General features: G+C 45.4%; 1 protein-coding gene across 4 annotated transcripts in view; it reads left to right on the top strand.

The window, feature by feature from the left end:
- Positions 1-8,409: 8,409 nt before the first annotated feature.
- LOC115106113 (coiled-coil domain-containing protein 136-like) overlaps positions 8,410-14,044 on the top strand; it is a 46,506-nt gene continuing 40,871 nt past the window's right edge. For 2 of the 4 annotated variants that reach the window (XR_010460733.1, XM_065008206.1), the window contains exon 1: positions 12,992-13,573. Coding sequence is in view for 3 of the 4 variants with exons in the window: in XM_065008206.1 (XP_064864278.1) it covers positions 13,219-13,573 (355 nt within the window). In the remaining variant the exon portion in view is untranslated. Of the gene's footprint in view, positions 8,568-9,032; positions 9,309-12,991; positions 13,574-14,044 lie in introns of those variants that run through there. The other 2 variants (XM_065008207.1, XM_065008205.1) reach the window with 2 other exon arrangements.

The following is a 14,044-nucleotide window of genomic DNA, read 5'->3' as shown; positions in this document are numbered from 1 at the left end:
TTCCGGAGACACCTGAAACCCCACCTCTTTCAGGAATACCTAGGATAGGATAAAGTAATCCTTCTCACCCCCCTTAAAAGATTTAGATGCACTATTGTAAAGTGGCTGTTCCACTGGATGTCTTAAGGTGAACGCACCAATTTGTAAGTCGCTCTGGATAAGAGCGTCTGCTAAATGACTTAAATGTAAATGTAAATGTAAATGTTTCCATGTTTAATTAATATGTTGAGCAGACAACAGGGCTGCAGTATCCAGGTCATTTCACAGTCTGTGTCGCACTCCCTTTGCGCTAAACTTGCTAACCATATTAGCCTATTGCCAACTTAGGCCTATCGTCAAATGTTTGAGGAATGTTTTATTTGATCGCACACAAATTGTATTGGTCACATACACATGGTTAGCAGATGTTGTTGCGAGTGTAGTGAAATGCTTATCCGACAGTGCAGCAGTATCTAACAGGTAATATCTAACAATTCCACAACAGGCGCATATTAATAGTATGTGCATGCTTTTGGGAGAAAATATCAGGCAGACACTCAAGAGTTAAACAACAAGTAACTCATATTTAGCTCTAAATTAAACTAATTAGAAAATATCTAATTCAAAGTCATTTCAGTGCCTTGGGTGCACCGATGCTGTAGGCTGAGTGCTCAACTCTGCTACTGTTGCAGCTGGAGGAAACCTGAAGTTCGTCCCGACCCTCCCTGCTCCTCTTACGGGACTTGGACAGCTGGGAGCAGAGGTCCTGCTGGTTCTCTCCGTGTGGCTCTGGTGGGAGTGGTGGGTGTGAGGGTCACGGCTCTGGTGGGAGTGGTGGGTGTGAGGGTCACGGCTCTGGTGGGAGTGGTGGGTGTGAGGGTCACGGCTCTGGTGGGTGTGAGGGTCACGGTTCTGGTAGAAGTGGTGGGTGTGAGGGTCACGGCTTTGGTAGGAGTGGTTGGTGTGAGGGTCACGGTTCTGGTAGAAGTGGTGGGTGTGAGGGTCACGGCTCTGGTAGGAGTGGTGGGTGTGAGGGTCACGGCTCTGGTAGGAGTGGTGGGTGTGAGGGTCACGGCTCTGGTAGGAGTGGTGGGTGTGAGGGTCACGGTTCTGGTGGGAGTGGTGGGTGTGAGGGTAACGGCTCTGGTGGGAGTGGTGGGTGTGAGGGTCACGGCTCTGGTGGGAGTGGTGGGTGTGAGGGTAACGGCTCTCGTGGGAGTGGTGGGTGTGAGGGTAACGGCTCTGGTAGGAGTGGTGGGTGTGAGGGTAACGGCTCTGGTAGGAGTGGTGGGTGTTAGGGTCACGGTTCTGGTGGGTGTGAGGGTCACGGTTCTGGTGGGAGTGGTGGGTGTGAGGGTCACGGTTCTGGTGGGAGTGTTGGGTGTGAGGGTCACGGTTCTGGTGGGAGTGTTGGGTGTGAGGGTCACGGTTCTGGTGGGAGTGTTGGGTGTGAGGGTCACGGTTCTGGTGGGAGTGGTGGGTGTGAGGGTCACGGCTCTGGTGGGAGTGGTGGGTGTGAGGGTCACGGCTCTGGTGGGAGTGGTGGGTGTGAAGCCACGACTCTGGTAGGAGTGGTGGGTGTTAGGGTCACGGTTCTGGTGGGAGTGTTGGGTGTGAGGGTCACGGTTCTGGTGGGAGTGTTGGGTGTGAGGGTCACGGTTCTGGTGGGAGTGGTGGGTGTGAAGTCACGACTCTGGTAGGAGTGGTGGGTGTTAGGGTCACGGTTCTGGTAGGAGTGGTGGGTGTGATGGTCACGGTTCTGGTGACTGTGTCTCTCGCCAGAGAAGCCAGGCTGCATCACCTCTCTCTCCCTATGCCTCTCAACATGGCTGGACCTGGAGTAGCAGCTGTAGGGGTCAGGGCGCCTCGCCTTTCTCCAGATCCAGATGTGGCCAGGTTTGCTGCTTCTCTCTCTGGGGGAAGAGGAGGAGGCAGAAAAGGGGACACTGACCTTCTGCAGGGCCTCCATGTTAGGCTCCCACACATCCACTAGCACGTAAGACTAGATGTCCTTCAGCTCCAGGCAGTCTTTGGCAGACTGGTCCCTTGGTCTGGAGAGGACGGAGAGAGGACATCCAGGCTTCAGGCACCTCCCCACACCTGAAGGCCCAGATGACCTCTTGTTCTTCACAACATGAACAGCTGAGTGCAGCAAGCCAGGGCAAAGCGGGATGTTTTATGTGTTTTCAAAATAAGACAGACTAAAACTATTAGGCGAAACCTATATATATTTTTTCTATTTTGACTTCCATTTTTTACAAACAAACTTGACTTTTTACAGTAAAAAAGCCTTACCTATCTCGCCCAGCATTTTCTGGAACCTAGCCAAACGCTGGGAAGATTTCTTAAGAGACATTGTAATACTTACCTGTGTTTACCTTATGAGGGCAGTTTGTGTTATGAAGTTTAGGGTGTGTTTTTTGGTGAAAAAGCGCATTTGAGCGTTCTGTTTCCCGGGATATACACTGTCAAAATTCTAGAATATCACAGGACTTTATTTATGATGTCATCACCACGATTATGATGCCTTACCCTACGGCAGGTATCAGGTGGCCTAGCAGAGAGAAGCATTGGGCCAGTAACCAAAAGGTCACTGGTTCAAATCCCTGACTAGGTGCCCTTTAGCAAGGCACTTAACTCTAATTTCTCCAGGGTCACTGTCAATAATGGCTGGCCCCTGTCTCTGACCCCACTCTCTGAGGGTGTCTCAGGAGGAGTAGGGATATGCACCAAAAAAATTGCACATGTGTGAAATAGGAGAACTATTATCAGATTGTCAGTATTAGGCTTAGGCCTATAATGTAATGAAGTTAAGTTGTTTGTGCTTTCAAATAATATTCCTTTTGCGTTACAACTTTTGAGTTACACAATGGACATTCGTGCTAATGCAGTGTAGCCTATAGGACAGGGTTGCTCTGCTCTGTAGAAAGTGTGTGTAGTTTGGTTTGTGTTGGCTCTCTTACCCTCAGTAAGGAGAGTGAGCTAATACTCCTTGGGGGGACATGGGAAGGGAACACCACTCTCTAGCCACACGCACGCACGCACGCACGCACACACACGCACGCACATATTTGGTAACACATTCTATGAAGTACACATTCTATAACAAGCTTTAGAATGTGTTATGACACTAACTATAAGCGTCCATCATTCTCCATTCTCATAAGTGGTTACATTAGGGTTCCAGAGTGGCGCAGCAGTCTAAGGCACCACATTTCAGTTCTAGAGGCGGCACGGCAGACCCTGGTTCGATTCCAGGCTGTATCACAACCGGCCGTGATTGGGAGTCCCATAGGGGAGCGCACAACTGGCCAAGCGTCGTCCGGGTTAGGGTTTGGCCGGAGTAGGCCATCATTGTGAATAAGAATTTGTTCTTAACTGATGATCAAATAACGGCAGGGGTGTGTGCTCAGTCCCATCCTGTACTCCCTGTTCACTCATGACTGCACGGCCAGGCACGACTCCAACACCATCATTAAGTTTGCCGATGACACAACAGTGGTAGGCCTGATCACAGACAACGCCGAGACAGCCTATAGGGAGGAGGTCAGTGACCTGGCCGTGTGGTGCCAGGACAACAACCTCTCCCTCAACGTGATCAAGATAAATGAGATGATTGTGGACTACAGGAAAAGGAGGACCGAGCACGCCCCCATTCTCATCAATGGGGCTGTAGTGGAGCCGGTTGAGAGCTTTAAGTTCCTTGGTGTCCACATCACCAACAAACAAACATGGTCCAAACACACCAAGACAGTTGTGAAGAGGGCATGACAACACCTATTCCCCCTCAGGAGACTGAAAAGATTTGGCATGGGTCCTCAGATCCTCAAAAGGTTCAACAGCTGCACCATCGAGAGCATGGTTGCATCACCGCCTAGTATGGCAACTGCTCGGCCTCCGACCGCAAGGCACAACAGAGGGTAGTGCGTACGGCCCAGTACATCACTGGGGCCAAGCTTCCTGCCATCCAGGACCTCTATACCAGGCGGTGTCAGAGGAAGGCCCTAAAAATTGTCAGAGACTCGAGCCACCCTAGTCATAGACTGTTCTCTCTGCAACCGCACGGCAAGCGGTACTGGAGAGCAAAGTCAAGATCCAAGAGGCTTCTAAACAGCTTCTACCCCCAAGCCACAAGACTCCTGAACATCTAATCAAATGGCTTCCCAGACTATTTGCATTCCCCCCCCGCCCCCTCTTTTACACCGCTGCTACTCTCTGTTATTATCTATGCACAGTCACTTTAATGACTCTACCAACATGTACATATTACCTCAATTACCTCGACTAACCGGTCCCCCTGCACATTGACTCTGTACCGGTACCCCCTGTATATAGTCTCGCTATTGTTATTTTACTGCTGCTCTTTAATTTGTTATTTTACTGCTGCTCTTTCATTTGTTATTTTACTGCTGCTCTTTCATTTGTTATTTTACTGCTGCTCTTTCATTTGTTATTTTACTGCTGCTCTTTCATTTGTTATTTTACTGCTGCTCTTTAATTTGTTATTTTACTGCTGCTCTTTAATTTGTTATTTTACTGCTGCTCTTTCATTTGTTATTTTACTGCTGCTCTTTCATTTGTTATTTTACTGCTGCTCTTTCATTTGTTATTTTACTGCTGCTCTTTAATTTGTTATTTTACTGCTGCTCTTTCATTTGTTATTTTACTGCAGCTCTTTCATTTGTTATTTTACTGCTGCTCTTTCATTTGTTATTTTACTGCTGCTCTTTAATTTGTTATTTTACTGCTGCTCTTTCATTTGTTATTTTACTGCAGCTCTTTCATTTGTTATTTTACTGCTGCTCTTTAATTTGTTATTGTACTGCTGCTCTTTAATTTGTTATTTTACTGCTGCTCTTTAATTTGTTATTTTACTGCTGCTCTTTAATTTGTTATTTTACTGCTGCTCTTTCATTTGTTATTTTACTGCTGCTCTTTCATTTGTTATTTTACTGCTGCTCTTTCATTTGTTATTTTACTGCTGCTCTTTCATTTGTTATTTTACTGCTGCTCTTTAATTTGTTATTTTACTGCTGCTCTTTAATTTGTTATTTTACTGCTGCTCTTTCATTTGTTATTTTACTGCTGCTCTTTCATTTGTTATTTTACTGCTGCTCTTTAATTTGTTATTTTACTGCTGCTCTTTAATTTGTTATTTTACTGCTGCTCTTTCATTTGTTATTTTACTGCAGCTCTTTCATTTGTTATTTTACTGCTGCTCTTTCATTTGTTATTTTACTGCTGCTCTTTCATTTGTTATTTTACTGCAGCTCTTTCATTTGTTATTTTACTGCTGCTCTTTAATTTGTTATTTTACTGCTGCTCTTTAATTTGTTATTGTACTGCAGCTCTTTCATTTGTTATTTTACTGCTGCTCTTTCATTTGTTATTTTACTGCTGCTCTTTAATTTGTTATTTTACTGCTGCTCTTTAATTTGTTATTTTACTGCTGTTCTTTAATTTGTTATTTTACTGCTGCTCTTTCATTTGTTATTTTACTGCTGCTCTTTCATTTGTTATTTTACTGCTGCTCTTTCATTTGTTATTTTACTGCTGCTCTTTAATTTGTTATTTTACTGCTGCTCTTTCATTTGTTATTTTACTGCAGCTCTTTCATTTGTTATTTTACTGCTGCTCTTTCATTTGTTATTTTACTGCTGCTCTTTCATTTGTTATTTTACTGCAGCTCTTTCATTTGTTATTTTACTGCTGCTCTTTAATTTGTTATTTTACTGCTGCTCTTTAATTTGTTATTTTACTGCTGCTCTTTAATTTGTTATTTTAGGCCAACCTAACATTTTCCCACGTTTTTTCACTGCTAGAACCTCCTTAGGTACAATAATATTCCTTCACCTCACTATGGTACTAAGGCATATTAATATAGATATATAATATAGAAAGGGTATTGTAATGACACTTCTGTTGATCCCAAGTCTGGCCCAGCTGTGTCGAACAAGGTCACAATGTGTTTCCAACAGAGTGCTCTGCCTTGCTCCAGCCGGGAATACCCAGTTTCACTCTCTCCCATGCTAACTGGGGCACCTGACTGTAAACTGTTGCCTGTGTTTTGATAAGGAGCAAGTCTGTCAGCTGCTCCTACGGCTGGTGGAAATAGGAAACCAAAAAACAATTAGAGGATATGCCTTTTTTATGGTGTAGATGTTTTCGCCGAGCTCCTTTTGACCAAATGGACCTGCAGTGTGTGTGTGTTAGCATAAACCTGGCTTAATGGCAATGAACACACTCCATTTCCCTGCCTGTTTAAATGTGAATGTCTGTTTTTCCCAGAGAAGTGATGACAGGAGTGACTGGGAGATCCAGACTTAGCCCACAGCGAGGTCAGGGCAGTGATGAGAGGAGAGACGGTAAGATCCTGTCTTAGCCCACAGCGAGGCTAGGGCAGTGATGAGAGGAGAGACGGTAAGATCCTGTCTTAGCCCACAGCGAGGCTAGGGCAGTGATGAGAGGAGAGACGGTAAGATCCTGTCTTAGCCCACAGCAAGTTTAGGCTAGTTTTCACAGCCTGCTTGTCTTCTTGTCTTTATACCAGTGTGTGTGTGTGTGTGTGTGTGTGTGTGTGTGTGTGTGTGTGTGTGTGTGTGTGTGTGTGTGGGAAGAGGAGATATTCTGGAGCGAGCAGGACACAAGATCCTCCAGGGCATGGTTATCGTGTGTGTGTGTGTGTGTGTGTGTGGGAAGAGGATATATTCTGGAGAGAGCAGGACACAGGGTCCTCCAGGGCATGGTTATCAAGTGTGTGTGTGTGTGTGTGTGTGTTTGCATCCATGTGTGTTAATAGACTGTACGTCCCCACTTACCTCCTGATGACGGTAGCATGGCATTCATAGCATCTCCCATAGGATAGCACACAGCAGAAACCTCCACTCCTTGCGGCACAGTGGTGGGAGCAATACCTATATGTGTTGCTATCTTATGCAATTCTACTTATGCCATTTGTCAAAATTCTGGGTACACTCCCTTCCCTCTTCCTTTCACTCAGTAGTGTTCTCTCACTCTCTGGTCCTCTGAAAGCCTGCCTTATATAACTTATGCTGCAGTGTTGCTCAGGGATGCACAGCAGCTCAGTCACACTCACAGTAGTCCGGTTTACTGACTCACCATCTGATAGAGAAAAAACCCATAGGGCAGAGGATACCAGGGTGTTCTGGCAAAGATGGGAAAACCCTTCAAAGTCAACTTTGAACTTTTGCAGTCTTTCCTGAAACTTTCAGTCATTGGCTAGTAAGGACCATCTATTAAAACCCCATGAACAGTCAACATTTCACAAGGAAAGATGAGGTTTGACTGTTAAGAATGTTTCACTTTTCTCTGTAGTTTTGTTTTTAGCTTGAACAATTTGCATCTAGCCTATTTCATGTGATGCGGTCCAGTGGACTTGGTTGCCTAGCAACCCCTCCACCTCGATTCGTGTGATGCTCTGAGCTCGTCGCAGTTCCATTTTTATAACGTGAGGCCTGCCTGTTGTGAGTCATTGTGTATTGTGGAGTGCAGTTTGTTACTTCATGACCTTTGTGCTCACAATGACATGTCAAAACTGAGAGCACATAGTTACATCTGTTGACATGAATCAACACTGACAAATAGCCTACTTTGGTTCCATTTGATGCCATTCTGATAGCAATGAATGTTAAGGGTTCTTGCAACACGAAGGAGAAAAGCTTTCAAAGGCGTGCCGAATGACAGATACCATAATTATTTACATTTGACATTTTTTGACGATATGTCTTATCGTTTTGACAATATTATTTTTGCGCTAGTTGGCTTTACCTTCACCAAAATGTCATAGCTTGTTCTCCATCTTCTTTTTTAAAATTGGGAGCCAATTTGTTATCAGCAGTTTTATTTCCATGACTGATCAAAATTCGTAATGAATAGTTTGAGAATAATCAGCACTGACAAGTAGCCTACTTTAGTTCCATTTGATGCCATTCTGATAGTCATGAATATTAAAGGTTCTTGCTACACAAAGCTTTCAAAGGCATTGTAGATATGACAAGATGCTGCTCGCAGAATGACAGATACCAGATACCATATTTTCTCCCTTAGTGTTTCATGTCTCTCTGAAGGTACACGGCAGCTGTGAGAACGCACAAGAGTCCTACCTCATCAGTCTCTCCCCCAGTACCCGTCCTCAGTGCAGCGAAGGGTTAAATCACTCACATCATAAGTTCATTGTGTATTCATGACATACAATCTGTGCTCTCTTGTTCAGGTTCGATGGCTGGATAAAATGACCTAATGTTCATTGATCACAGCTGACGGACCAACAGCAGGTAAGAGAAGGGTTAAGCCGTTTTGATCTGTAAGGAAAGATAGAGAGAGGATCGAAGGAGAGGAATGGATCAGACAGCAGTATTTAGTATGAGATCCTTTACTAATGAGGCCTGCATAGTTAACACAACGAGAAAAGAGAATCGCAGGGAGAGAGAGAGTGTGTGTGTGTGAGCGAGAGAGAGAGAGAGAGGATGGAGGGAGGGAGGAGTGAACGACCGACGGAAAATGAATCGCAAGCTGCAGGAGAATAGGTTGTCAGCATCCAGAGCTCCAAGGTCTGACTCTCATTAAAGGTAAATACAGTGTGTGTGTGTGTGTGTGTGTCTATATTTACTTGATATTTGCGCTTACAGATATGTGTGCTAGATGGTGAAAGGAATGCCTTCGATTTGGCCCGTGTGGTTAAAGAAGCAGAAAGAGCAGTTAGAGGGAAAGGGAGAGGTAGAGCGAGAGATTGGATGCAAAAGCATGGGCATCAAACGTGCTTGATACCCAGACCGAGACGGGAGAGAAACCAGTAGAGGGACCAACCATGCAAATGAGAGAGAGAGAATTGGTCAGTGGTAGAGAGAGAATAGGACAGGAAGGGGTTATAGAATCACAGCTCAAGTAAAAAGGAGACATGAGTGCAGTATCAAAACAAAAGGAGGTCTAGAGAGTGAATTGTGAGTTTGAGAGAGAGAGCTCTACCGTTTGTCTCTTTGTTGCATGCATCTCAGACTGCGGTCCCTCGCTCAGTTTGTCTCTTTCATCTCCAGCGTCCGTACGTCTCTCTCACCTCCAGGATGGAGGGGCTGCTGCGGCTGAGTCTACCCGGAGCGTGAGGAGCCTTCCTGGGCTTCGTCTGCGTCATCCTCCCCCTGTCTCTCTCTGCCCTGGGCCCCCTATACTCATCCATCACTTGACCTCTGCAGTGCAAGAGAGCATCTGGACCCACACGACACCTCCCCCTAATCCCCCACACTGAGTTGCCAGGGCAACCATGGACGGACTACGCCTGCCACCGGTCATCGAGGAGGTCATGGACCCTGCAGGTTAGTGTGTGTGTTTGTTTGTGTATGTGTATGTGTGTGTGTGCTTATCACACTATCATGTGTGTGTTGTTTGTGTGCCTGTGTGTGTGTGTGTGTATTACATACCAATGACTCCATGGACGTGTACACACAATGTTGTGTACTTGAGTGTGTGAGCCATAAAGGCTCTGCCAGTGTATGTGTGTGGGTGTCTGTTTGTGTGTGTTTGTGTTAGCCAGTCAGCGAGGCCTGTGTTTACCAGAACAGACGGATTAACAGAGAGGCTTCATCTCAGAGGGATGGAGAGACAGCCTGCCAGCCTTCCATAGTGACACTACTCAGGGACGTCATCCAACAGAGACTGTAAGCTAGCTGGATCACAGAGCTCTATGAATATTACATTCATAAACTCTTAATATTATTAAAATATTGGATTTACACATCCAAATATAAATGCTGATGCTGGGTGAATAGTCAATCATCAGAACAATGGGATTTCTGTGTACATTCTTTCAGCTTTGAAATCCCCAGGGGTTTTCCTGGCATTAAACATCATGTTGTTTTGTTTGAATTGGGACATTCAGCCTATGTATTTATAACGTAACCTATGACCTCTGTGTGAATCCTTTATCAAATCAAATCACTTTATTTGTCACATGCACCGAATACAACCAGTGTAGACTTTACCGTGAAGTGCTTACTTACAAGCCCTTAACCTACAGTGCATTTCAAGAAGAGTTAAGAAAATATTTACCAAGTAGACTAAAATAAACACAATAACAATAAGGAGGCTATATACAGAAAGCACCGCTACTGAGTCAGTGTGTGGGGTACAGGTTAGTTGAGGTAATTTGTACATGTAGTTGGGGGCGAAGTGACTATGCATAGATAATGAACAGCGAGAAGCAGCAGTGTACAAAAGGGAGGGGGGGGGGGTGTCAATGTAAGTTGTCCGGTGGCGAATGCATTAATTGTTCAGCAGTCTTATGGCTTGGGGGTAGAAGCTGTTGAGGAGCCTTTTGGTCCAAGACCGCTTGCCGTGCGGTAGCAGAGAAAACAGTCTATAACTTGGGTTACTGGAGTCTCTGGAGACAATTTTATGGGCTTTCCTCTATTGTATAGGTCCTGGATTGCGGGAAGCTTGGCCCCAGTGATGTACTGGGCCGTACGCACTACCCTCTGTAGCGCCTTGCGGTCAGATGCCGAGCAGTTGCCATACCAGGCGGTGATGCAACCGGTCAGGATTCGCTCAATGGTGCAGCTGTAGAACCTTTTGAGGATCTGGGGACCCATGCCAAATCTTTTCAGTCTCCTGAGGGGGAATAGGTTTTGTTGATTCCTCTTTACGACTGTCTTGGTATGTTTGGACGATAATAGTTCGTTGGTGATGTGGACACCAAGGAACTTGAAATTCTCGACCCGCTCCACTACAGCCCCGTCGATGTTAATGGGGGCCTGTTAGGCCCGCATTTTCCTGTAGTCCACGATCAGCTCCTTTGTCTTGCTCACAATGAGGGAGAGGTTGTTGTCCTGGCACTACACTGCCAGTTGTCTGACCTCCCTATAGGCCTTCTCATCATTGTCGGTGATCAGGCCTACCACTGTTGTGTCGTCAGCAAACTTAATGATGGTGTTGGAGTCATGTTTGGCCACGCAGTCGTGGGTGAACAAGGTTATACAGGAGGGGACTAAGTACACACCCTTGAGGGGCCCCAGTGTTAAGGATCAGCGTGGCAGACGTGTTGTTGCCTACTCTTACCACCTGGTGGCGGCCCGTCAGGAAGTCCAGAATCCAGTTGCAGTTTAGTCCCAGATTCCATAGCTTATTGATGAGCTTCATGGGCACTATGGTGTTGAACGCTGAGCTGTAGTCAATGAACAGCATTCTCAAATAGGTGTTAATTTTGTCCAGGTGAGAAAGGACGGTGTGGAATGCGATTGAGCTTGCGTCATCTGTGGATCTGTTAGGGCGGTATGTGAATTGGAGTGGGTCTAGGGTGTCCAGGAGGATGCAGTTGATGTGAGGCATGACCAGCCTTTCAAAGTACTTCATCGCTACTGACGTGGGTGCCACGGGATGGTAATCATTTAGGCAGGTTACCTTCGCTTCCTTGGGCACAATGACTATGGTGGTCTGCTTGAAACATGTAGGTATTACAGACTCCGTCAGGGAGAGATTGAAAATGTCAGTGAAGACACTTGACAGTTGGTCCGCGGATGCTTCGAGTACACGTCCTGGTAATCCGTCTGGCCCAGCGGCTTTGTGAATGTTGATCTGTTTAAAGGTTTTGTTCACATTGGCTACCGAGAGCATTATCACACAGTCATCCAGAACAGCTGTTGCTCTCGTGTATGCTTCAGTGTTGCTTGCCTCAAAACGACCATACAAGGCATTTAGCTTGTCTGATAGGCTCGCGTCTGGGTTTCCATTTGTAGTCCGTAATAGTTTCCAAGCCCTGCCACATTCGACGAGCATCAGAGGCGGTGTAGTAGGATTCAATTTTAATCCTGTGTTGACGCTTTGCTTGTATGATGGTTCATCTGAGGGCATAGCGGGATTTCTTGTAAGCGTCCAGATTAGTCCAGGTAGCTCTAGCCTTTAGCTTGATGCAGATGTTGCCAGTAATCCATGGCTTCTGCTTGGGATATGTATGTACAGTCACTGTGGGGACGATGTCATCGATGCACTTATTGATGAAGTCGATGACTGAGGTGGTATACTCCTCAATGCCATTGGATGAATCCCGGAACATATTCCAGTCTGTGCTAGCAAAACAGTCCTCTAGTGTAGCATCCGCATCATCTGACCACTTCCGTATTGAGCGAGTCACGGGTACTTCCTGCTTTAGTTTTTGCTTGTAAGCAGGAATCAGGAGAATATAATTATGGTCAGAGTATTGCAATGTTGTTTGTTACAAAAGGGGCGACTCCTTGTAACACTCCGGCATTCAACATACTTTTTTACTACCTGAAAAGTTTTGTTGCTTGGTTTCTTGATCTGATCTATATGCTACATAGGCTATTCATCAAAGTAGCCTATTTTGCATTTAAAACCAAATCTAATCTCAGTAACTGTTCAAACAGTAAACCAAACATGTGCTAGTGTCTCCACGACCAAAACATGATAACGTTTTATGCTTTAGCTGATATGGGAATGAATACACAAGGAGCCTATCAAACTGGAATAATGATTTAGGTTACACCAGCAAGTATAAAAATATATATACAATTATAAATCTGATTATTTCACATGGAGATGTGGGAAGCTAAAAAGGCTAGCTAGCTCGCTATGTTTTTAGCAAGGCTAAAGCCAGCTTGCCAGGCTGCCACCTAGCTACTCCTTGCCTTCACAAAATGTTAAGACATAAATAAAAAGCTTTGGAGTGTAAATGGGAGAGGGACCGGCGAGGATATCATGTTACCAAAAGGTATCTGCTACTCCAAAATCCCACTTCACACACACACACACACACACACACACACACACACACACACACACACACACACACACACACACACACACACACACACATACACACATACACACACACACACGTATATAGATCAATGGAGTGAAGCTTGTAGTAACATTCATTTTAGCCATGGTCTAATCACACGTATGCTTCCTGTTACGTCTAGTTGATAGGTATTCGACTAGCCGGACTGTTCCCCAGACTCCACGTGTAGGGATTTGTACAATGCACAAACAAGGCTATTGAACTTGACATTGGTGTCTGTATTTATTCCTTTATCCAACATATCATACAGAAACATGGTATCAGAAGTGGCTCGGAAAACACATGTTTGTTATTTTTGTAGCTAAGTACAGTATAGGCGCAGTTACGTTCCATATGCGAACACACGCCGTTTCCTACTCACAACACTGATGAACTCGTTGTTAGCTGGCTAGCTAGCATCACTACCTACCTCGATGACGGAAGGCAAAGACATCTCCTATTCCATTGCTATGGCAGGAAACATTCCGCCACCAAATCCCATGGTTCTCACAGGGGACTGGAATACTAATTGGGACAACTTCAGGGATGAATTCGAGGACTATGCGCTGGCGACCGGTCTACATGAGAAACCCAAGGAGGTACAAGCTGCAACTTTGAGGAGTTTAATGGGCAGTGAATACAGGCATATCTACCGGCACAATCTCACCCTCACAGCACGACAACAGTGTGATGCAAAGGCTATATTGGAATCATTGGGGAATTACTTCAAACCCGCCAGAAACATCATTTACGAGCGGTTCGTTTTCGGAAGCTGCAAACAGGAAGAGGGTGAGTCAGTACACAACTTTGTAACCTGTTTGAGATAACTTGTGAATACGGGGGATTGAATGATGAATTGATTCGTGACAAAATAGTATTGGCAATTGCAAATGAGGCGTCTACTGAGAGAGAGAGGCTTAACATTAGTAACTGCCATCGAAATGTGCCGCACTGCTGAAGTCACTGACATGAGAATGAGAGCAATGGAAATCGAAACCCTACACTCCGACGTTGATACTGTTCACGCTGTTGCTAGGCAGACATTCAGACAAAACCAATCGAGGCAGAGTAATTCACCACAAACGGTGAACACAGAGAGCCCCGTAGCATGTAAATACTGTGGGAACACACACACACGTGGCAAAGAGCACTTCCCTGCCTACGGAAAACCATGCAGAGCTTGTGGAACTAATAATCACTTTGCAAAACTGTGTCTCAAAAGCAAAAGAGGGGTGAGTGAGGGCAAGATTCTCTGTGTTG

This window comes from Oncorhynchus nerka, linkage group LG23 (assembly GCF_034236695.1).
Source record: "Oncorhynchus nerka isolate Pitt River linkage group LG23, Oner_Uvic_2.0, whole genome shotgun sequence".
NCBI lineage: Eukaryota > Metazoa > Chordata > Actinopteri > Salmoniformes > Salmonidae > Oncorhynchus > Oncorhynchus nerka.
The sequence above is the reverse complement of the archived record's forward strand: the minus strand, read 5'-3'. Positions and strand labels throughout refer to the sequence as shown.